Source organism: Odontomachus brunneus, unplaced genomic scaffold (assembly GCF_010583005.1).
Source record: "Odontomachus brunneus isolate Ranch 3 - 2012 unplaced genomic scaffold, Obru_v1 Obru_scaffold_096, whole genome shotgun sequence".
Classification (NCBI taxonomy): domain Eukaryota; kingdom Metazoa; phylum Arthropoda; class Insecta; order Hymenoptera; family Formicidae; genus Odontomachus; species Odontomachus brunneus.
In genome coordinates this window covers 80840-105434 of record NW_022639546.1, presented here as the reverse complement: position 1 = coordinate 105434, position 24595 = coordinate 80840, and the positions used below count along the sequence as shown (strand labels likewise).

The 24595-nt window shown below is 37.8% G+C and overlaps 4 protein-coding genes across 6 annotated transcripts; 2 read left to right on the top strand and 2 right to left on the bottom strand.

The window, feature by feature from the left end:
• The first annotated feature begins 3376 nt into the window (after positions 1-3376).
• On the top strand, positions 3377-10378 carry LOC116848537. The gene is made up of 14 exons (XM_032824724.1): positions 3377-3459; positions 4717-4984; positions 5099-5351; positions 5443-5584; positions 5685-5854; positions 6063-6416; positions 6500-6677; positions 6800-6866; positions 6946-7195; positions 7463-7579; positions 7766-7806; positions 8005-8107; positions 8185-8457; positions 8583-10378. The coding sequence occupies exons 1-14, from the start codon at positions 3443-3445 to the stop codon at positions 9311-9313; spliced, it is 2964 nt and encodes a 987-aa protein (XP_032680615.1). The 5' UTR covers positions 3377-3442; the 3' UTR covers positions 9314-10378.
• A 374-nt stretch (positions 10379-10752) lies between these two features.
• Positions 10753-17622, bottom strand: LOC116848545 (protein no-on-transient A-like). 2 transcript variants are annotated; one of them, XM_032824738.1, is made up of 4 exons: positions 17430-17622; positions 16273-16380; positions 14859-15510; positions 10753-14604 (listed from the first exon to the last, which is right to left on the bottom strand). In XM_032824738.1, exons 1-3 carry the CDS (start codon positions 17499-17501, stop codon positions 14890-14892), a joined length of 801 nt encoding a protein of 266 aa, XP_032680629.1. In that variant the 5' UTR covers positions 17502-17622; the 3' UTR covers positions 10753-14604; positions 14859-14889. The 2 variants fall into 2 exon arrangements, with proteins under 2 accessions (XP_032680629.1, XP_032680630.1); XM_032824739.1 differs by having other exon boundaries at positions 17445-17621.
• A 284-nt stretch (positions 17623-17906) lies between these two features.
• LOC116848542 (cleavage stimulation factor subunit 1) lies at positions 17907-21439 on the bottom strand. Of its 2 annotated transcripts, XR_004378979.1 has the most exons (5): positions 21216-21439; positions 20116-21019; positions 19878-19971; positions 18519-18912; positions 17907-18435 (listed from the first exon to the last, which is right to left on the bottom strand). XR_004378979.1 is itself a non-coding variant. In XM_032824734.1 (4 exons), exons 1-4 carry the CDS (start codon positions 21284-21286, stop codon positions 18668-18670), a joined length of 1314 nt encoding a protein of 437 aa, XP_032680625.1. In that variant the 5' UTR covers positions 21287-21439; the 3' UTR covers positions 17907-18667. The 2 variants fall into 2 exon arrangements, 1 of the variants encoding a protein (XP_032680625.1); XM_032824734.1 differs by having other exon boundaries at positions 17907-18912.
• A 132-nt stretch (positions 21440-21571) lies between these two features.
• LOC116848543 (GTPase Era, mitochondrial) lies at positions 21572-24336 on the top strand. The gene is made up of 3 exons (XM_032824735.1): positions 21572-22018; positions 22231-22665; positions 23868-24336. Exons 1-3 carry the CDS (start codon positions 21788-21790, stop codon positions 24216-24218), a joined length of 1017 nt encoding a protein of 338 aa, XP_032680626.1. The 5' UTR covers positions 21572-21787; the 3' UTR covers positions 24219-24336.
• The last annotated feature ends 259 nt before the right edge of the window (positions 24337-24595 follow it).

Here is a 24595-nt window from a genome sequence, read left to right as displayed (position 1 = left end):
TTAATTTTCTTGTCGACTCACGACTTGCAACTAATATAGAATTACTTCTAGTGTACACTAGTGCAAACAGTCGAATTCATAATTATGCTGCGTTCGGAAATACACACTGTGTGCACAGTATTAGACGATAGCCGTTGGAGTAAGCGAAATACAAGGGTGAGATAAAAAGAGAGGGAGAGTATTCGAATAACGTTTCCGAACGCAGCCTTAAAAAGTGGACACAGGATACCTATTATGGACTTCGGAATCAATTTCGATCGAAAACATTTAGTTATTTCCTAGATTTCTATTGGCTGCATTCAGTAGACTCAACAGTTGCACAACAGTTGAGTAATTTGTCAATGGGCGCATTCAGTAGAAAAAGCGCTCAGTGAGCAATCAACGATTATTGGTTCTTGCTATTAGATTCCTAAATCTAGACTAATTACATTGACAAATTACTCAACTGTTGTGCAACTGTTGAGTCTACTGAATGCAGCAAATGTAATTGATCTAGATTTAGGGATCTAATAGCAAGAACCAATAATCGTTGATTGCTCACTAAGCGCTTTTTCTACTGAATGCGCCCATTGTCTTTTCTAGGGGAAACGGAATTATTCCGATCGGAATTGATTCCAAAGAAGTCCATAATAGATACCCTGATCTCATTTTGTAGATCTGCCGCACATGTAGACGTACCTACATGTAGACGCGCCCTCTACCATAAGCATAACATATCTATTATATCTATTTTATTAATGTTTTATAAATTGTTTTTATTTTTGGTATCGCTTTTTTAAAAACGCAGAAACATGAGTATATTACATTTTCCAATCATTTGTGTATCAATCTGCATGTCACTCCTTTACGAACTGTTGGAAAATGAGTCACATATACTTTACACAGTCTAATAAAGAGTTAAAAAATAAAAAATTCAGTTTTTCTTAAAGTAAAGGGATTAAGTATATAAAAGTAATAAATTATTTTCCCTACCTTCACACTTCTCAATAGGCAACGTTGTTATTAACTACTATTGGGAGTACAAATTAGTTTGGTCCGTTTTCAAAAGATGGTTCTGGCTGTTATGAATGTTTCATAGTGATAGTTGATTTCGGTGGTTTCAGAGAGGTTAGACATCTATCAATAATATTCAGTTTATATCATTTTGAGTTTCATACAAAACCCCTGTTTTTTACTGTGTTAAATATGTCAAATTTTGTGTTAATTAAGCAGCATTTGCGGGATGTTTTAGTTTTCTGCTTTAATTGGAAGAAAAGTGCAGCTGAAGCGCATCGAATGCTTGTAGAAGTTTATGGTGACAATGCTCCAACTGATAAATCACATAGGGAATGGTTTCGACGTTTCAAGAATAGTGATTTCAGCGTTGAAGACAAGCCTCGCTTTGGACATCCAAAAAAATTCAAAGACAAAGAATTGGAGGCATTACTCGATGAAGATCCGAGTCAAACGCAAGAGGAGCTTGCAGAATCATTGGGAGTTACGCAACAATTGATTCGTTTGAGCCGTGCATTACGAGAAAAACGGCCGGAATACGAGCAAAGACATGACAAAGTTATTCTTCTGTATGATAACGCTCGGCCTCATGTTGCAAAAGTCGTAAAAAATTATTTGGAAACGCTCAAGTGGGATATTTTACCGCACCCGCCGTATTCGCCGGACATTACTCTTTCTGATTACTGGTTGTTCCGACGGATGCAGCACGATTTGGCAGGTCATCGGTTCACTTCTTTCGCAGAAATCGAAAATTGGCTCCTAACTTGGATCGCCTCAAAAGACGAGACATTTTTTCGAGATGGAATTCGAAAATTGCCTGAGAGGTGGGAAAAAGTAGTAACCAGCAATGGACAATATTTTGATTAATCTGTTCATTCATTTTGTTCTGAAATAAATAAATGCATTTTTGACCACAAAAAAACGGACCGAATTAATTTGTACTCCCAATATCTTAACCTTATCGTACAGCTACACACATTACGCTTTCACACATTCTTACATGTAAATTATCTTATCCCCATGGCGTGTATTCAGGCGTATTTAACAATACGCTTAAATAATAACAACCGATCGAAAATCAACTTAGTATTTTTGTTGTATTGTACAATAGAAAACCTTTTATTGGTCAGCTTTAGGAAGTTATTGGTTACGCTTTACGCGAATTTAACAAAATACGCGCCACGGGAATTAGGTATTGAATGTCGACTTGCAAAATGGCGTAACTTCTAGTAAATTACTATATTACGCAGGTTACGCTTACGCAAGTTACGCCGCATGGGGAGGCACTCTAATACTCTCTCAATAGGTGGCTGTTGGATGTATAATAATAATCGGGTATATGATGATCGATATCGATCATACTTTCGCGATTCCGTGCACGACAGGCCCGTACTAGAGTGTGCCATTAGCGCTACCATCAATAACGTAATACACAGCTGGGTTTTATACCCCTGTAGCCCTATTCTGTAACTCGTTATTGGAGTTAACGACGGTTTCGTTATCGTTGCGCAGTTTTTCTACGATATACAAAAGCTGCGCAACGATAACGAAACTGTCGCCCTTATAGAAATACCATATTAAGAATCATTGATAAATACTTATTATCCAGTATTTTTAATACTGAAAATAAGTAATTATCAATGATTCTTAGTATGATATTTCTATAAGGGCGTTAACTCCAATAACGAGTTACGGAATCCCAGCTGGGATACTATTCCGTACACGCTTACCGACAACTATCGGATCAGTAGACGTCGTTGCGCAGCTTTTCTATGGTATAAAAAAGCTATGCAACGACGTCTACCGACCCAACAGTTGTCGGTAAGCATACGGTAAGTATACGGAATAGTATCCCAGCATTAACTGCCATCTTCTGACTTCCCCCCTGCTATAGAAAAATATACCAATGCTTGATCTATGGCCAATATTTATGGTCGGATCTTATATTTAAGCTGGCTTAAGTTCATATTCAGATAATGAACATTTCTTTGGATTCCGATCGTTTTATTGGAGCATTTCATTCTGAAGGGGAACTTAAGACTGTATTAAATATAAAATCCAGCTGTGTATTATGTTATTGACGGTAACACTAATGACTGCGTTCAGCAGAGAAAGCTGCTTTGCAATTGTTGTAAAATTCGTGAACCTGATTGGTACATGCTCTTGGATTCAACCAAAATTAAGAGCATGCTCCAATTAGATTCACGAATTTTACAACAGTTGCAAAGCAGCTTTCTCTGCTGAACGTAGCCAATGGCGCACTCTACGGGCCTCTACGCACCTGCGTGCGCGAAATCGCGAAAGTATGATCGATATTGATTATATCGATGTTGATTAAATATCGATATCGATCATCATATACCCGGTTATACATCCAATAACGTGTGAGGTGAGTACATTTTACATCGTACAGGTCGTGAGAGGATGGTGACATTGTTTTGCGTTAACAATGGCCGAGGGTGAGAGGTAAAAGATTTTTTCGTATGAGTTTTCTTTGTTACTATGTTACTTTGATTCTTTGAGAGATCAGTCTCGGATTGCATATAAATGCATTTACAGCTTCGATTTTCACGTTTCGGTTTTGTCAGCCTTAAATTTCTTGAAAAAGATTTCTTCGATCCTGAAATTTCTCAACAAGATTACGTCTTTATTAGAAGGGGAATTTGAGATGTGTACGAAAACTTTCGAAACCGTGAGAAGTGAAACACTATATTGACGATTGATCCGTGAGCGATTTATCGTCTTTTGTTTACACCTGGTTCTTTACTCATCTCACAATCAATTTTTTGCTAAAATAGTGTATACCAACAATGTAACTTACACATTGAAAATCTAAAATTAATTTGCACCAATTACAGTACAATAAGATAGTTCACATTATTATCGCACAAATTATTTTTGAGATTGATATTTATAGCTGTAAATCAATGACAATCTTTGATTGAGAATATAATTAATTACAGATTTCTGCTCATTGAGTGATTATTCGATTTTGTTTAGATCAATATTAAGTGAGCATAGATTGACAAGTACTTGATGGTTGACGAAGTTATAAGAATTTATTAATTAATGATGGATTTGGAACATAAATTTTAAGTAATATAACATTTAACAAGTTTGGACAATTGAGAAAAGACACAAAACTTAAAAACAAATTCTTTATTTTGTTCAATATAATTATTTTTATATTATACGCAATGTTAGTCTAGAGGATTATTTTATTTTTCATATTTTGCAGATTATATCTCTTTAGATTTAAGTTGAAGCAACAATCAATATTTTTAATTGTTAACTTTCCTAATTATAATTTAAATCTGAATGTTTGACAATATTGCAATGTTCCCAGACAATATATTGTCTAAAATCGGGACATAAGATGTCTTAAAGATAATCTTTAAGATGCTTTAAAGACATTTATATGTAAATCGTCTGAAAGACATCTTAAAAATGATCTTTAAGACATCTTAGGTTCCGATTTTAGACATTATATTGTTTGAGTTGATTTTAACAGATGCTTCTATGAGTATAGGTTCTTTATGCTACTCTTTTTACTTCCTTTAATCCTTATACTTTATATACATTTTTAATTCCTATAATCCTTGTATTTTATATATATATATATATATATATATATTTTTTTTTTTTTTTTTTTTTTAAATGTATATTTCATGCATATCATTAACACCTACAATATTCTTTTCATTTAACAACTTTCCCCAACAGTTTTGATTTGATAGAACACAGCAATAGCCAGATGTCAGTCAATAGGTATCATCTGGATACCAGAAGAATGTCAAAACGGGTGCAAGAGCATACTGGAGTAGATGTTTGGTTGGAGGAAAAGGGTTATTACAGAAAGGATACTCCCAAAGATCCAACTTGCCTATTTCGGGCAGTTAGTGAACAGATATATCATACGCAATATTATCATATAAAAGTCAGAAGTGAATGCGTAACGTTTATGAAGGAAAAGAAGCATCTGTTCGAGGAGGTAAGGTTTTGTTTATTTGCATGTAATATATTATTTGCATTATTAAACAAATTGACATTTTTCTCTTTCTGCTTGTTTTTCTTTATTCATTCTTTTTATTCTCTTTGTTTATAGTCAATAAATGTTTCATATGAACATTATTTGGATCAAATGGCATGTTTCACCGAATGGGGAGGCATGAATGAAATTCGTGCCATATCCCTGCTTTATAAAAGAGACGTGATCATATTTAATGGACAAAAACAAACGGTCGAGAACGTTACTAACAGTGGATTCGATCAGAATTTGTTACTTTGTTACACGCCACCAAAACAATATGAGACTGTTCTATCGTTATTATATGTTAAAAAGGCTGCTTACTGTCAATGTACACCGATATGATTTATTCTTTTAATTATTTTCTATTATTACGACAGAAGAGACTTCGAGATGTTTAATTGCAATTTTCTTGTTTTCAGCTCTCGTTTATGGAACTCTATACGAGAGCGTTTTTAATATGACTGGTATAACGCATACAGCAGATAAAATGTTAAATATCGATCGAAACGATACATTTAGACATGATAGATTCTTTCAGAAGGGAAATCTTGAATTTAGAGAGTAAGTTACTTCTAATCAAGTCAAGTGGCATACATCACTACTGCAATTGGAATGCAGATCCTCAAATGTAAATAGATCTTAAGAAAGTACATTTCCGTAGACAATTGACTGCAGATTTATACAGTAGAGTCGAAAGTAGTCGTATCAACGCGGACGAAGTGCAATACGACTCCAGAGGTATACCACCTATCCCTTACAAGGTTGCAAAAGCACTTAGTCCTGATATTTATCGCAATACAGATTTCGACACGTGGCATGAAATAAAACGAGGTATACGTACAGAACAGGCCGCCTAAGAAGTTAATATTATAATTTTATTTAAATTATTTCTCAATATTTTTGAGCATAAAAGAGTTATTTAGATGATATGTTTTAAATGGTCTATACTACATAATTTTTCTTGTTATACAACATGAAACTTACTTTTATATTTTGAGATAAGAGCGAAATATTTAAAAATAAAATTATTTGTACATAGAGGTAAAATATGGAGGATGGAACAAGCATAATAGCAATGAACTTCAAGTCGGTGGCAAGTGTTTGATTAACTTGAGCTATTTGACCGATCAAACTAAAAGTAATAATCCGTCGCAGCCCAGTACTAGTGGAAGTAACGCCAAAAGTGTGCAGCAAAAGTCAAAACAAGATAAGTCCTTTTATTTTGGATATATACAAGGATTGGGTTCCAATGAAGAGCCAGCTCTCGTTTTTATCGAAGAATTAGGAGAGATGCGTCTTGTCCCGTATGCTGCTCTGAAACCGTTTCCCCTCGCAAAAAAAAATAAACAAAATTCAACGTCACATAATAAAAAAAATATACCTACAGATACAGGTAGTTTTGTTAAATTACGTAATTATAATCTTTTTTGTTGTACGTTTAATTAATATTCATTTTTATATTGTATTTTTTGATAGGTCGGCGATGGAAGAAGACGTATAATTCAACCTCACGAAAGAAAAAGGATACTATAAATGTAACAAATCCCATAACAAATAATATAAATAGAAATGACGTTGATACCATTAATATCAAGGGTGCTAACAAAGCCGACTGTAAAGCTGATGAACGCAATGATGAATCTTCTGTATCTTCGTATGTATCTTGGTCATAATATTTAATTTATGTTATAACTTTTATTAAAATTATTTGGATACAAATCAATTAATAATAGGACAAATTATTTCTTATGTTATATTTTATGATAAAATTTACAGTAAAGTAAATCATGACCAAACCTCAGAGAATCATGTTAAGAAGGACTGTGTTAATCATACGACAAATGTAAGAATGCTTTTGTATTGTCTTCAAATATCAGAAAACACTGATACACTTTGTTGCGTTTTTATTTTTTTATTCGTAGGAAGCAGTTAACAATCCACCTACGGCGGCTATTCACGATCCACAATCCTTAAAGACAAATAACGTAGTACAAGAGATAATCGAAGACCGTAAGAAAACTAATAGTATACAATCATTTACGAAACATAATGTTGATAATAGTTTCGTAACCAAGCCTGTGAGATCTGGAAGGTCTCATAATAATCATAACAGTCATCAGAATTCGTATTCTAAAACGAAGATGATAGACGAAAATTATTGCCTTTCTAACAGTAAGTATTCAGAAATAAGCAATATATTTTTATTAAACTATATATTTTTTTTACATCTATTGGAAAATATATGAAGACGATATTTATAAACTATTAATTTCAAATGACAAAAAAGAATCTTATTACAAGTTTTATAAAAGAATTTCTTAGCATAGACTTTGCTCTGCTTCCTAAATGCATTAAAAGCATACGTGTTAATGAATACAATAAAATGCGTGTAAAATTCGATTCAAATTGAAATTTACATCACTCTATGTGATGTTGTAGTTAATCCGCAAATAAATATAGTGGATCCGGAACTTTTCTACGTCTTCGCTGACGGCAGTTCATATCCAGTTATTCCGTTTTTACCACGAAATTTTGGTGATTTCGATCAAGCCGACCGTAAGTTACGTTACATTAATTCTCAGACGACGAGTACCAAGTTCTTTCAGATTTATAATTGAACTTATCACGCTGTGGTAGAGATGACAGCTTTTTCGAGCCTTGGTCATCGCACATATAATTACACAATCGTGTTAAAAACCGTATTTATTTTGAATAACATTATTTTTTTATATTTCTTTTTAGATTTTATTCCACCAAGATTTATGTGTAACTCGGGTGTGGAGGTATGTGTATAGACATGTATTTTTTTCTGTTAACATATATATAACTGCATATATGTTTGTGTTAAAATCCTCTATACATCCTCGAAATTTGTCAATTTTATTTATTACGTCCTGCATATATGATAGACGAAAAAGTACCATGCTGTATTGTCAAATATTGAAAATGGATATAAAGTTAAAACGTCCAACTTTTTGCAGTACTTACGTGTAAATCAAGCTTGGAATTACGGACCTATGGCATTCGGACCGGGACACCATGATGCACTACCATTAGAGGGAACATCGAACGCTGGCATGAATAGTAATGTATCAATGAAAGTGTAAATTGCATAAACTGCTTTACGACATTACAATAAATCTTGTCTTCTTTTTTAACAGATGCCCCGTATATGCGAGAGGAAGTGGCGCGTCTTGTTAATGGCGTGCAGAATTGCTCGTTAACTTGTAACGAAACAGCAGGATGCAACGTTGATGGCAAAGATAGCTGTAGTGCCGAGCCGATAGTCTACAAAGCCCCGACTCCTTACATAAACGGTGTGCCAAACACGAAGCATCCGAAACAGGGAACATCGAGGAATCTAGGTGTCAAAGACTTTTCGTATCAGGTTTCAGATAAGAAATACAATGGCACGGTTAATAAAGGTGGTAAAGGTAATGATTCAGCATAGTTTTATATGTTTCTTTCAAAGAAGAATGTACGCCCTAGCTTTGTTGTATAGAAATTGCGACAGTTTCGAATATGATATATTCGTCTCCAGAATAATTTCTGTTCGCAGGCAGCAAGGTCCGTTACCAACAGAACAATCGAAATGCACTGGCGTACACGCAATACTGGAATCACTGCGGTGCAGTTATCCCGGCTGCTTCCCCCCACGACGCGAAGATCATCACTCATATACAGCAGCAACCGCAACATTTGGATCCAATGGTGCAGCAACAGCAGCAGCAAGCAGCAGTCAATTCGGTGAACGGGTGCGCGCCTTACGTACCGCCACCCAACATGATATTTTATCCGAACGACGCAGCCGCCGCGGAAATTTGCTGCAACCCGTACTACATAAACAGCGCGCTTGTTCCTATTGCGTGTTTCCCACCGGGCACAACAGCAGCGTATCACGACGCGCCCGAAAACGCGCCAGCAGTTCCACCGCCGCCTTATCCACCGCATCTCTTTCCGCAACATACCGAGGCTTACGCGCCAAGTTATCCGCCAACGATGTGTCCATCAATAATGTACCCACCGGCGCCACCGCAAATGCAGTTCCCTGCTGTTATACAACAGCAGCAACAGCAGCAGCAGCAGCAGCTGCTGCCACCACCACCACCACCACCGCCACTACCACCACCACTACCGCCACTACCACCATCACTACCTCCAACAAACATGCAAGAACAGTGGTATTCCATGATAGGACCACCACCCCCGCATTACGTACAATATGCGGCTCCACCTGTAATTACCTGTGAACAGCCTTGCAACAGCCAGACTGCTGGCGGCTCAGCTTAGCATATTTAGGTCATTTTATAAAGATTCTAAAGAATGTAGACTGATGGTTATCTTGCAAGTATCTCAGTGCTTGTACTGAATAGGTACTTACAGATTATTTATATCTATAATGACGTCAACTGCACATCATGTGTAATATGTACCTGCGCCTGTGATCATTGCATAACTCCTAATAAGCATACAAACCATCATTCAAATTAAAATTCTAAAGACTAATAACTGGTAATGATTAAGAAATCCGTAATACGCACACTTTTCACGGCGTTTACCAGTATAATTATATCTTAAAGACTGAAAGTGACCATATTAGATTGACATCGACTATAAAAGACTGGTTAAGTAAGGTACTTAAATGACAGGCTGCGAAGTATAATTAATCGCAGAACGTGTGATTTACTATATTTCGATATACGCGAGCTGATAAGTTTTTGCGACTTTTTGTCGCAGCTTTCTACCTCTATAGAATATATAAAATAATAATCGGTTCAAAATGCAATCACAGTTCCATTCTTATAGATGCCGTATTGAATTCAACATGTTTCAATATTCCTCATACACAATACAGTATAGAAAATAATAAATAATAGTTTATGATGCAGTCAGTTGCATCTATGTAAATTGCGTATTAAATTACATAACAAATTTAAAACATGCCGTTTATAAATAGATAAATATTTAAGATTACACAACATAACGTACCGTTTTTGAATATTCAAAAAATTTTAATGTCAGTATAAATTCTTTTTTTTTCAAATTTGGTTAAAAATGACAAATGCCCTCTGGCTTTAACGTTGTAAGCACAAATGATGTAGCTAGAACATATAGTAATACATAGTGGCAGGTTCCATGTATTACAATAGTATTACACGTTGTCATTATTCTTATAGTTGTGTGTGATCATTTAAAAGTGATCATTGAAAGTTAATTTTTTAGATTATCTAAGAATTGACCATAAACTAAGATCTTGTAATCCGTAACATTATATTAAACTTATATATTAATAGTATCTTTATATCTATATACAACTTTTGTTAAAACTTTTGCCAAATAAATTATGCAAACCGACTGCTAGCTTTGTTTTACTTGTTAATGGTATGTATATTTCGGTTTAATTTCACACAAGGTGTATCTTGCAATATTTATATATATTTTTTTCTTTAAATCTCCAAAAAGGGGTAACAAGTTACCTTACTAAATAAGTGAAACTCTCAAAACACCAAGTGGACCTTATCTTGATAACTTTAAATGATTGAGTTTTTCTAGGAATTCGTCAGGTGCACTTAGAACGGTGCGATCGTTGACGGATAAACCGTGTGACTTCGTTATACGCGTGTCAACAGCGATATCTGATATTTCTAGGAATATTATAAGAGTATCACGCAGCGCATCCGTTGCCGTGCGTTCAAAAACTTGCACTTTGCAGAAGGAAACATGCCACGAATTTTCTAAGTTTTATTAAACGATGTGATTTTTCTTACAAAAGTCAATCCAGAATGATCATCGCCGTGGTGCTCGCGTCCACGCGTACTGTATCATAATGGAGATTGTGTAGTAAAGGAAGGAATAGATATATATGTATATATATATATATATATACGCTCTTTTATGATACATTTACATTCTAGGATAGAGACGATAGTCTCGCATATATGTATAATGAAAGAGGACTTTGTCGTATGATCGCTTAAGAAATTTTTTGTCCAAACCAAAGGCTGAATTGTACAAAACTGACCAGCCGTTACAATGGTAAATTCACCATTTTATCTTATCTTTTTTTTATACTCTTATCCTATTTCTAATATAAGACGAAACTAAAGTGTAGCCTTCGTTAACCGTCCATAGTGCTCGTTAAAAATGCGCGCCTATCGCGTACTCACTTCATCTTATATAATTACTCTGCTAAAATCTATATATTGTAGACTTAATGCTTAAGACTAAACGGGACACTGAAACTTACCAGCCAACCTTATGTTTCCTGATATACACCTCGCACACATTAAAATTTCAAATGCTTTGCATTACGAACTCTTAGATGCACGTCGATTCCATTCTCTCGCTCTTACTTTTCTATAGTCCTTTCCCATAAACGTAATTAAAGTTATGCCCGATTTAAACAACGCTCTGTATCCTCCCTTGATTCTGCGCGCGTGATGTCTACGACAGGAGGCAGAGATTTGCTTAAGTTTCGATCAACTTCAATTTGCTATTTATGGCAAGAGTTTAATATGCACTTAACGGTAGAGCCGCACGATCTGAGGTAACACACGATAACAACATTGGTCATCACATGTTCTTGCTTACGTTAAAGCTTGGAAAACCACAGCGCATATTCTGTTCGTACAAATGTTATTCACAAATTTGACTTGTACATTTCTTGCATAGTATCGTCATTTTAGTTGTACAGTTTAAGTAAAGTAACATGAGAGACACTCGGGGCTACTGCAGGCTGGTAATATAAAAGGGATCTTTATGAGTTAGACATCTCAATACAGACAGAGATTAATGTGTATTCGGTAAAATGTATATATGATCGATCGGTACAATATGCAACAGGATTACGTTTTCGCGAACATTGCATGTAACAAGGAAATTTATTCCGATTTGCGGAGTATATTCATATGAGATGCTCAGGCTCTGTCCTGAAACGGAATCTCTAATTTAAACCGACACGACCGGGAACGTTCGGTTGGTAAATAATAAAAATTTATGTCGTAGCTCAGAAGGGTGTTACGCGACACGATCAATCGTTAAACTGAATATTCTCGAGGGTCTGCATATATTTGCAATAGAAATTCTAATATCGAACCGCACAATAATCTCCCCAAGTACAATATAATATATTCTCTACGTGTTTACATCTTAGAAGCATTATAGTTATGTAAACTCGCTAGTACAGGGCTCGTTTTGATTTCGATCGGCGGATTTCTACGCTGGTATTATTATACAACGAAGTGCTAATAACACTAGAGGCACTCTAAAGACTGAGATTTCGCAAGGTAATCAAGAAAAGGTCCAGTGTGATACACGAAGCTTAATGTTAAACTATGTACACGTATATTACACTTGATCTTCACTATTTACAATCGAAAATCTCAGCTGGACAATACTCGAATATTGTTGACATAATAATAATAACGCAAAGGAAAACGGAAAATGGAATGGTAAATCCTATCATCCTTTCGTGAACGTACAGAGTCTCGATATAAAATGTTCATTTAAAAGTACAACTCTTGCAAGGAAATACTTTAGTCAGCTATAATCTTTTTTTTTCTCGTGTTATGAATCGATATAGAGCGAATTTTATCCATTTTTCCTGTTCTGTTTTTGTATTTTTAGAAATCAAGAAATTGTTTCCAGGTTCTCGCATAGTTCGCGTAGTTCATACATGCTTAATTTTTTTCATTGCAAGATCCCCGCGTTCAAGTTAAATGCCCGCATTCTCACGAGAATCTCTTCATTGCACACATTTACACAAATAAAACATTGCTGTGTCAAACTCGCGTAGTATTATATCGGTGTCTCATCAAGTGTATATGTGTGTGTTGGATGTGTATGTGTGTGTGTCCTCTAAATATGGTGCGTCAATCATATATAATCTAATCTGTACACTCGCAACAAGTTCAGATACACAATAATATTAACATATTTAATATTGGACTAATAAAAAACAGGGTACACGATGACAAAAATACAGATGCTGAAAGATTTTGTAAAACGAAGTCAGAAAAGACGGATCACCACGAGCACAGCGTGACAGTGAGAAATTTCCATCCGATACTATATAATTTATACATTCTATCACAATCGTCGTATTTTCGGATTACAAGATTTAATCTACAAAATGTTAGTCATTTTTCAGGCAAAAGTAACGACGAGATGTAAGTGAAATTGGTAAAAATTAGTTATTACACTTATACGAGGGAGGAAAACGGGAACAGATAAACGCTGCGACGCGTTTCTCAGAAATTTTATTTCTGCTTAATCCATGAAAAAGAGAAGTGTCAGTTCACCATAATTCTCATATATTCCGCTTCATTCAGTCACTATTTATATACGATAAAGGTATTACAGTAATTTGCTATGTACGAATTAATCTTCAGCTATTTCCACATCAGATCTGAATCACGTATGTATTTTACTACAAGACCCGGATGTCAGCTCTGATTTGAAAATAACTTTCTCTCTATGTAAGTCCATATTAAATATATTTTACAATAATATTATCATTGTACATGAACAACGTATGCTCTACACCTCGCGTTGCTTATCGCTAACTAACCAGCGCAAACGAAAGCATCGTTCTATTCGAGCGTCATAAAATAAAATTCGAAAGATATAAAGTCGAAATTAAAAACACGTACGCGCATTATGACATACGTGCGATATAACGAATATCATTTAACAAAAATATATCAAATTTTTCCCAGATAGAAAAGAGAATCATTAAAATTTGACATTTGAACTGAAAGAAAATATATAGTACGAAGAAATAATGATTATTCGAATAGTGCAAAAATCCGAAAGGCGTTTGGAAATCCTTCAAGAGACACGTCTAATTTTAACACCAAGTTGCATTGACGATCCGAATCAACTAATACTTACATAAACTAATAACCTGTGTTAACGGTTGTTTTTTTCTGAATTATAATCTCGCGCATAACGTAACATAAGATAATCTTACCTCGTAGCGTAGGTAAGGAAAATTAATTGAAGTTCCTGTTCTCTAATTGTATTTGCATTGAGTCAAGACTCAAGAAGTGAGAGATATAGAATGCTCTTTTTCATGCTACACTCTTTTTCACTATCTGTTAAGAGTATCATGAGGTAAATCTTGACCAACTGCATTGACATCTATTTTGGCTGGAAATTTAGGACATGTATAGAGTGAATTGTGTGCACTTATATTAACACAGATAAATATATACTATTGATTGCGATATACATAAAAACTAATCTGACGTATATTGCAAGGGAAAGCTTCACACAATTTCATTTCTAACATAATTCAATATACCTGTTATAGTAAGAGACCAAGAATCGTAATCGCAAATTAGCGATAATTCACATCAATGCAGCTTAGTCTGTTTAATACATCTTTCAAATGTTTCTAACGACGTTTCGAAGAAAGTCGTAAAAGCGCCTTACAACTATTCACCGTCTGAGAGTAACATAAAAAAGAAAAAGGTATTGCCGCTGGTTAAAGCAGCGATCGACAAGAAGGTGTTAATTAGTTAAAATAGACGAGGGGGAACTGGATTTGTGAACCCCAACATGTGCGCCGTTGGTACCTCCTATAGTAAAATAAATCTTACGTTAATACAGCTATACTGTTCGCTTGTTCATTAAGTATGATTTCGCATGATTTGAATTTGTAGCCAAACGATGAAAGTGCATAACGTAATATGTCAGTGCCAGAGTCAATACGTGAATTGATAACCTTGCAACAAGTCTTTGGTAGAATAGAATCCATGTAAGAAATAAACTGTACTTCGAAAGAAACCCTGCGACCTCGAGTTTAAGATGCAGCATATCGAGACATACTTACATAAAAGTAGTAGCAAACAGGCGAAACGAGGTTATTCCTTGTTTTCCTCGGTAGTAACGGCATTAGAGGGATTTTGGGACTCCGATGATGGTAAAGGTGGTGCTTCCGCTGCTGTGTCGATCGCATCTTGACTCGAGTCCGAGCTGTCCTTTACTTCCTCCTGCTTCTTCTCTTCGCTCACGGCGGTGCTCTTGGCCTCGTCCGCCACGTCCTCCGATTCCTCCGTCGTCTTCTCGTCCTTGGAGTTGGCCTCGGACACTTTCTCATCATCATCTTTGTTGCTGTCCGCGGCCTCCGCACTTTTGTCTTCGTTCTCTATCGCTTTGCTGCTTTCCTTCTCATCCTTCTCCTCGTTCACCTCCATCTTCGTAGACTCCTCCTCCATGTGTTTTTCGCTTTTGTTGTTGGACGTTTCCTCGTCTGTGTTGTTCTCATTGTTTTTCTCTTGCCTCTTGGGGCGCCCGCGTCCGCGACCACCGCCGCCGCCGCCGCCGCCGCCGCCACCGCCACCGCCGCCGCCGCCGCCTCTCGTCGACGTCTCCCTCTTCTCCCTCTTGGGTGGCGATGGCACTGGTGTTGTCGGAGTTAGGCCTCTTAGAGAGCTACGAGTGCGTCTCCTACCTTCTACTTCGCCAACGGATTGATTCATGTTCTGTAAAAATGCGTTACATGTAATAAACCTACAGTGTTTTATACCATTTTCCTCAAAAATACACAAATAACTAAGAAGTATCTTCTACATTTACTTTTTCACTGTGTTCTTGTAGTACTTTTCTTCTTTTATTTATTTACTTATCGTTACTTATATGTATAAATTTATAGATGAATTTATTGTAGCTATTAATTATATATTAGCTATTCATTTCAATTTTAATTAAGTTAAGGTATAACTTCTTTTTGCTATTTTGTATCTCTCTCTTGTAACCAAAGGATGCTTACCTGTTAATAAATATTACTATAATCTTGTCACACTAAACACATGTACAAAATGTACAAATATTCTACAAGATATTGTAGGACTATATAACAAGTATGTTTAACGCTGTTCAAACTTTCCAATGTTGTCAGTATCACAATATTCGATATTACATTACCACAAGACGTAATTCATAATTGGCGCCAACGCAACTATTGGTTTCCCGCACCCCACCGCTGCCACTACCTCCCTTTGCCCCCGGCCTCTTTACCAGCCTCCAAATATCCCCACTACTGTCGCTCTTGCGCTCACGTAAGCACAAGCGTTGACGCAGAGCCCAAAACGGAGGGAAATAACCGTCGCGCACAAGGGATGAGAGATGAGAACCTTGACTTCTCGTGACCTCGTGGATTTTCAGACTCGCGATAAAGCTTGGCCGAGAAGTTTCCCCTGCCCGAATAAGCGATGACACATGCGGGATTTGTCTTGCAGACGCACCTTTAGGATCGCCTCGCCCTCCTGAGCGGTTCTCTCGAGAGTGGAGAGCCTCTTGCTGCTGCTTCGTTTATTTTTCATCGGAGTCGGCTTCTCCTCCGTCGACTGCTCCTGTGAACAACCAAGAGAGAGAGTAGTTCCTACTCACTCGCTCTCATACGCATATCACATGCGACACACACGTACACACACGCATGTGTAAGTGTGCGTATCTACATGTCTCGCACATATGTCTGTTACGCAGCCGCGTCACTGACGTCTCACGAGATTACTCGTGAGTCGAGAGTAGTCGAGGAAGACGAAGCGAGCGTACGGTACGACGAGGCGCGACACGATAATTACGACGTGTCCGCGATAAGATTATCGTGCGGGGGACCATTGAACCGTAGCCGGCCGAGCATCGCCGTCGTTCCGCTGCGCCGTTCAAGTTTCCCGCCATTTTGCTGTGCGCGCTCGCCCGTATCGTCTCCGACGTCGACGCCTCGCGCAACGACTCCTCCCGCCGCCGGGTCGCCGATGGCGTCCCGCTACCGTCGTAAACGATGGCGTCGGTGCCGAACGGAGGCGCGTGGCACGTCGTCGCGGACGCGTTCCCGTCGTGACGCCCGCGTAGCCAGAGATTTCCCGCCTTTTCGCACGGCGCCGTCCAGACGGCGTGCGAGCGAGAAAGAGAGTAGAGTAGAGGAGAGGAGGAGGAGGAGGAGGAGCAGCAGCAGTAGCGACGGTGACCCTCTCTCCCCGCCCGCGCCGCCTGGTCCTGAGCTCCCTCGTAAATAAAAAACATCCACCATCTTTGCCGACGACGAGAAGACGTGCGTGCGTAGATACACGGCGCAGCTTCGGAATATCGTCGGACGAGCAAGCGGGTGATCATGCCGTGGAGGCGCGCGGTACGACATGGCATGGCATGGCACGGTACGGTACGGTGCGGCGGTGCGGTGCAGCCGCGTCGCAATGTCGCGAGCGTGCGTGCGTCGTACATGGCTGCGCGGCATCACCTCGCCGTCGTCGTCGTCGCCGTGTTGTCGTCCGGGGCCCCCCGGGAGTTCGCGTACGCCAACCGAGCGTCCTCGAGGCTTCGGGAATTAGCGGGGGGCCTCACCGCACACACGCCGCTCACGGCATGAAAACTCGGCTTGACGAAGGTGTTTCTGGCGTACCTGCCGCCCGCTCACCTTGGACGCATCCTCGACGTTGTTGTCGCTCTTCGCTTCTGTCTTGGCGTCTGACATGTCTTCGCGTGCGAATCACTCAAAAACACTGGGAAATCCACGATTCCACGGCGAGAATTCGCGCTGCGCCCGGTCGTACTGTTTATACGATAAGAAAAGATGGCGGTTAGCGTGGGTCACGTGACACCTCGTCAAACCTCAGAGCGGGAGTTAGGCGCGCCGCCCCGCGCCGCCGCGACGAACTACGCACGTAGCGACGCACACACGACCCCCGAGATTCTCCTTCGAGAAACTCCGCTTTCACACACTGCCGGCCGTGTCTAGTCAGTATTTTTTATTACTCCAATAAAGGGCAGAACTGGTCGCCGAGCCAGCGGTGAGATAATGTGATTCCGTATACGTCGGAAAATCATGTCAAACGAAATTAAGCGCAGCGTGTATTCATGATAAATAAAAAGACAGATGTATGAAATGAGTGGAAGCAAAGACTACACTCTCTTCCTACCTCTATTTACATGAAAAATAATATCGCGCATAATTATCTGATGTACCTCAGATCGCGCAGAATCACATTAACTTGTCGTCGTAGATACGTGTATAAATAATGTTCTTTTTACAATAATAAAAAATACAAGTATATCACACAATAGCACTGCACTAGATTGAAACTATTAGAATTTCACACGCTCGAGTTTGACGACAATATTAATCTAAACGTATCTCAAAACTATTAATGTCCGCAACTTTTTTTTCATCGTATAAAGAAGCAATCGTGACTTAGAAAATTCTTCTCGTGGACGCATGTCGCTTGCATTGGACCTGATGTCGACTAACTACTTTCGTCATGTACTTACCTGAATTGGAAGCGCTTTTATATACGCTGTCACAGAACGAAGGTGAATTTGTTCTTTCTTGCTTGCACATTATGAAACGTGTGACTGTTGGAATTACTAAGTAGCGTTTATATATTATTAGCTTGACGTAACTGGCATAACTGAAACGTACGAGGAGGTTCGTCGCTTAGGATTTAAATAAACCGTAAGACCATATAAATAACTATACAAAATGCCTAAATACCTATTTCTCTTTTTCAGAATTACACCCGCAACGCATGTACCCGATCTTAAACGTGTCGCCAACGTCACCCGTATTTTCGCAAAGTAGAAATTATCGGAAGTAACTTCATGTAACTCCCTACGACTTCCTTTGACTTTAACAACGTTTAATTAGTGAGTCGGCATTCTTCGGAACCAGAATCTCGCTCTGAAATCATCACTGCATGTTAGAAACGCAGGTGCAGTCGGCGAATGAACGATCAGCCTCACGGGGCCGTTGTGACCCAATGACAATAGCTGCTTCCTCGACGCATTCCGTGAATTCCAAGCGCATAGGGAAGTCGTGGCTTCGTCGGGGAACATTACGTAATCCTCCGTATGATTAAAGATGGCCTGTGCCTTATGCTCTTGTTTACCTACGGAAAGTATCACATTCAGTCATATGCACTCGAACAGTTTCAGGACTTTGACGTTTTTGACTACTCGCCGTTGAACTCTCGTTTAATAACATCGCGAGGGGAAATGCATGCTCAAAATTCCCGCGAATTATAGAATAAATAATTATAGAATTCGAAAAATATATTCAAAGGAATGACATTTACTTTTTACTCTTTTTAATTTACATTCCTTCATTATCATGTCACATTAATCTCACAGTTATTTATTAACTGCAAAAATTTTGCTGTTCGAGCAAAAAAAGTTTTTGGGGTATTTTATGAATGTCTTTTCGTCTTGATATACCTTGTAGGAATTTTGAGCATGTATTTCCTCACTTTTGACGTCATAAATAAAAAGTTCCGCGGCGAGCGCCAAGAGGCGCACTTAAGGAGTTTATTCATCAAATATGTATTTTCAGTAATGCATCAAGCAAACTACTCATAAGTTCACAATTTATCAAAAAAAGTATGTTTTTATACAATTATTTTACTATTTAAATAATAATTTTAAACTAATTTCATGATATTATCTTGTCACGTTTCACTCAGTGCAATGCTAGTTCAAGTATAAAACAGCAGTTTTTTTCTAGCCTATTGACCATTACATGAAAACTGTGTAGTGAATACCGTTCTTCCTTCTAACATTTACAACGATAAGTAATTTGGATGATGTCACTTTTTACAAAGTTACATTGGAATAATGGTCATCTGTATTGCTTCTACCGTAAAAATGCGATTTAGTATTAAATTTCTCGCGAACGGTGCAGACAAATCGCATGAAACTTCGAGCACGAATGTGTCTCACCGCGACAAGTTACGTGAAATTTTGGTGGAATTTCCAGCTTACTTTCGTCCGAAGTAAATAAACTCCTTAATGTATTCGCAAGGCGTAATGTACCCGCGCGCCAAACACACTCTGCCTAAGCGCATTCCTAGACGTTTACCTGTAGTCCCGGCGCCTGTATATGCTATTAAACATCTGCTAGTAGACAATTCCCACAACTTTATCAAGGAATCTTTCCCTGAAGACAGTAAATACTGCAATTCAAAATTACAACGATTATTCAGCAGTCGCGCTCGAAATGGCGATATTCTGTGCCAAGCTCTCCTTTGCCAATTTTAATGCGTACGCAATCTCTCTTTCTCTCTCTCTTTCTCAACGTTACCAGTGAGATATACTACCTTGCCGTTCCGTGTGAAGGTCACCGAGCACACCTCGTAACCGTCGTGCGCCTTCACGAAGGTATTTATGCATCGATTTGACACGCCGTCCCAAAGCTTGATGCTTCCATCTTTACCGGCCGAGGCGTAAGTTTTCGCGTCCGGCGAGTACTTAATGCTTGTGATCCCGGCTGTGTGCTGGTGGGATGGTATGCTACAAACAAAGCACTGCGCGGTATTCACGTCGTATAGTCGAACTACTGGATGATTGGTGCCCACTATAAGGAAGTCGCCGGTCGGATGGAAGGATAGGCAGCGAATTTGGTCGGCGTCCGTGATCGTCCTGAACGCCTTTTTCACACTGGCTTTGCTAAAATCGAACAGTTTCACGGAGAAGTCGCGACTGCCCGACACGAGTATAGGTTCCCTGGGATGAAACTCCAAGCATGTCACTTCCTCCAAATGATCGTACAGAGTCCTTATGACTGGATGTCCACCTGTTTGGTCACCAGGTGCCATCTCGTCTGGTGCAGACTTGGCGAGCATTCTATCCACATCCAGAATCTTGATGGAAGCATCCACTGAGCCAGTGGCTATCAATTGGCCATCCGCTGAGAAAGCTCCTGCTCTGCAGTTCCCCTTGTGTGATGTGACATACGCTGTCTCATACTGTGCTGGCTCTGGAGCCTGAGTCTGCGCCTCAGTCTCAAATTCCAAGTCCAGTCCAGGTCCTAAGGTGTTGTCGAAGCTGCTGGCAAACGTGGACACGCTGTTGTTATTGTCTTTCTTGGAACGATCTGGCTCATGAGCAGCACCGATCAGCATCAAATGGAGCAGCCGATCTGATGGTGGACAGGGTGGTTCCGCTTGTATCATGTTGGACAGTTGCACAGCTAACGTCTGGTGACCGTCGTAGAACAGTTGACTGAAACATTCGACATGATTTACTCGACCGCTTTAAGCGTCGCGGTTTTCATTGTTTGCCGATCAAGCCGTGATCGTGAGGAACCGCAATGATCATGATCGTGCGTTTACGTAAAAATTATGCTTTAGGCGGCAGTATTATGTGCAAACGAGTGAAATTCGATCAAGTGTGCGCGAGAAAGACGAGAATACGCAACCTGATCATCAGCCTGTAGAGCAGTTCTCTACTTTTGATTATGTTCTTCGGATCCACGTCGGGCTCCTTCATCGTGCTCTGGCTCGTCGTGTTTCCTGGTGAGGACTGAATGTTGCCTACTTTTGCTATACTGTCGAGAGCACAGCAAACCGCCCATCAATCGATGCTTTTTTCCAGGTTATGTCACGTTGTTGTCACTGATCCACTGGCCCACTCGGCATTGGAGGTTTGTTCTTTTTAGCGGAAATACGTCAACCTACAGATAGATGGTGCTATTTACTTCCGGCTGCTACGGCGAAGTTTACATTTATTTTCTCAGAAAGAGCTTTTTAAAAAGACCGCTAGCCAAAGATGGCGTATTTTACAATACCATTTAGGTTATGAGAACATGGTTCGACACAGTAGATTAATGTTTCTTGAATACAATCTGGCAATGATAAATAATAAGTTATATAAGTTTATTAACTTATTTTTATTACTTAGTTTATTAAGTTTATAAACTACAAAAAGTATTCTTTGAAATATATTCGTCCGGTTTATAGAATATTACAAAGTCGTTTTGATCTACTTGAAATGTTATTTGCAATCGAGAACTGTGCGATTCGTTTTTCACCGCGAATCTTCCGACGATGTTTTTCAAGAAATTTCGACGTTCAACCAACTGACGCGAGAGAATTTGTATTGCAACCCAGTCACAATACCACGTCTGTACGTCGAGAAAATGAAAAATGTCTGAAGATAGCTATTTTGGGTGCACCTAATGTTGGAAAAAGCACACTTGTCAATCAGCTCATCAAGAGATCGGTGATTATCGGATTATCTAAAGAATTAGTTTCTCTTTGTTTGTGTTATATAAAAAATGCAAAAAATAGGCAGATATAAGCAAGCAAAGAAATTCTACAAAAAGAGCATCAAAATTTTACAGAAAGTTGCTATTTAACAAACTACATTGTATAAATCTTGCTTATACTGCGTTTTCTCAATTCTTTCTTTTCTTCTCTCTTTTGCTCTCTCAGGTGTGTGCAACATCCAGCAAAGTACATACTACACAAGCTAAGGCAGATGCAATTTATTCAGAAGGCAATACACAGTTAATATTTATGGATACACCTGGAATGGTATCCACAAATGTATCAAAACGATACAAGTTGACTACTAGTTTTCGAAGAGATCCTAAAAATTCCTTACAGACAGCAGACATCGTAGGACTTGTGCAGGATTCTCATAATGTATTCTCTAGACACAAAATCGACCCAGATATACAAGGATTGCTGGAGAAGGTGGAAGATAAAATTCCCATGATCCTAATACTTAATAAAGTGGACAAGTTGAAGAAGAAGAATACACTGTTACATCTTGTAACAGTTTTGACCAAGGCCAAAACTTCTTTAAAATTCACAGATGTATTCATGATATCAGCTCTAAATGGAGATGGTGTTGATGATTTAAGGGTAAGTTATTGCAAAGCATTTTTTATATGTATATGTTACAGAAATTTTAAGGATTCAATTTTGTGTTCAGTTTGACCTAATTGTATATGTACGTGAAGCATGGGACCCTTAGTGTCAGACACTTTGTGCAACATAAATAACTTATGCAACATATAAAGATAATAATGTAGTTATTGATTTATTTAAAATTTCACGTGTGTATGTATGTGTATTAAAGTTTCTATAGTACATATACAGTGTATCCCAAAAGTCTTGCAACACCTAAATATTTTGAAAAATGCGCATTTTCGAAAAAAAATACTTAATACAAAAGTTGTAGAGTCTAAAAAATGTATTTACTGATCTTATCAGTTTGATCTTGGGTGACGCCGCTAAGGTCAGGTCGAGGTCAACTTTGCTTTTTTAAATAGAAACATGTATTTTTTATTACGGAATTTTATTTTACGTAAAGAAATAAACAAGTTTTGTTTGAAAAACTTTTTTATACGATCTCTATTTTCTAAGATATTTACGGAAATATCTACAAAATTATTGGTTTAAATAATTTTTTACTCGAATTTTACCAACTTTACCGAAAAATAATAAGAGATAAAAATTATTTATTTTCTTCTCATAGAGCTCTGAGAATTTTTTTTTTAATTTTTTAATTAACTTTTTAGTACTACATTTTTGTATTTTCTTTTAGTACTAAAAAGTTTATATGAAATTCTGAAAAATTTTTCGGAGCTCTATGAGAAGAAAATAAACAATTTTTATCTCTTGCTATTTTTCGGTAAAGTTAATAGAATTCGAGTAAAAAATTATTGAAACCAATAATTTTGTAGATATTTCCGTAAATATTTAAAAAAATAGAGGTGATATAAAAATTGTTTTCAAATAAAAGTTGATTACTTTTTTACATAAAATAAAATTCCGTAATAAAAAAAATACATGTTTCTATGCAAAAAAGTAAAGTTGACCTCGACCTGACTTGGGCGGCGCCACCCAAGGTCAAACTGATAAAATTAATACATAACAGTAAATACATTTCAGTACAGTCAATATCAGTAAATACATTTTTTTAGACTCTACAACTTTTGTGTTAAGCATTTTTTTCGAAAATGCGTATTTTTCAAAATATTTAGGGATTGCAGGACTTTTGGGACACACTGTATATGCAAAAAAGAAATAAATTTCCTTCTTTTTTATATTCTATCTTACAGACCTACTTGTTGGATTCAGCCAAATCACAAGGATGGTGTTACGAGGGACATATGTACAGCAATCAGACATGCGAGGAGATAATACAACAGACAGTGCGGGCAAAGCTGCTGGACAATCTTCCGCAGGAGTTGCCGTACAACATGCAAGTGAAGTTGGAACATTTTGATCCTGGTCCAGACGACAGCATCAGTGTCTTGGTATCTATCATATGTCCCAACAAGCGCATCTGTGGTATGGTGGTAAAACACACAGAACGACTTAAGAACATTGCAGTTATAGCTGAGCAGGAATTGCAGCATGCCTTTCGAACGTTGGTAAAGTTGAAGATAAACGTGCAATCTGCAAAATAACTCGCGTTTGTTTTAATTTACCTTAAGTTAAGTAACCTGCTCCTGTGTTTTTAAGTATTTTGTAAATAATATCAGATCGAACGCGAAAGATTCGAGTAAATGAAGACGTTGAAAAACATTTGCAAGTTCAAAGTTACTTTCCCACTGACCAACTTTAATTGCTTACATAATTCTGTTAAGATAGTTATATCACTACATACTCTATTTTCAGTGGTCTATTATCTCTATTATCAATACTCTATTATCAAGGGGACTACTCATAAATCTACTATTTTTTTAAATTACGTTTATAAATATTTATTTAACTAACTAAATATCATTATTTGAAACAAAATTTAGATAAATATATATACATAATATTACAAATAAGAGAAAAA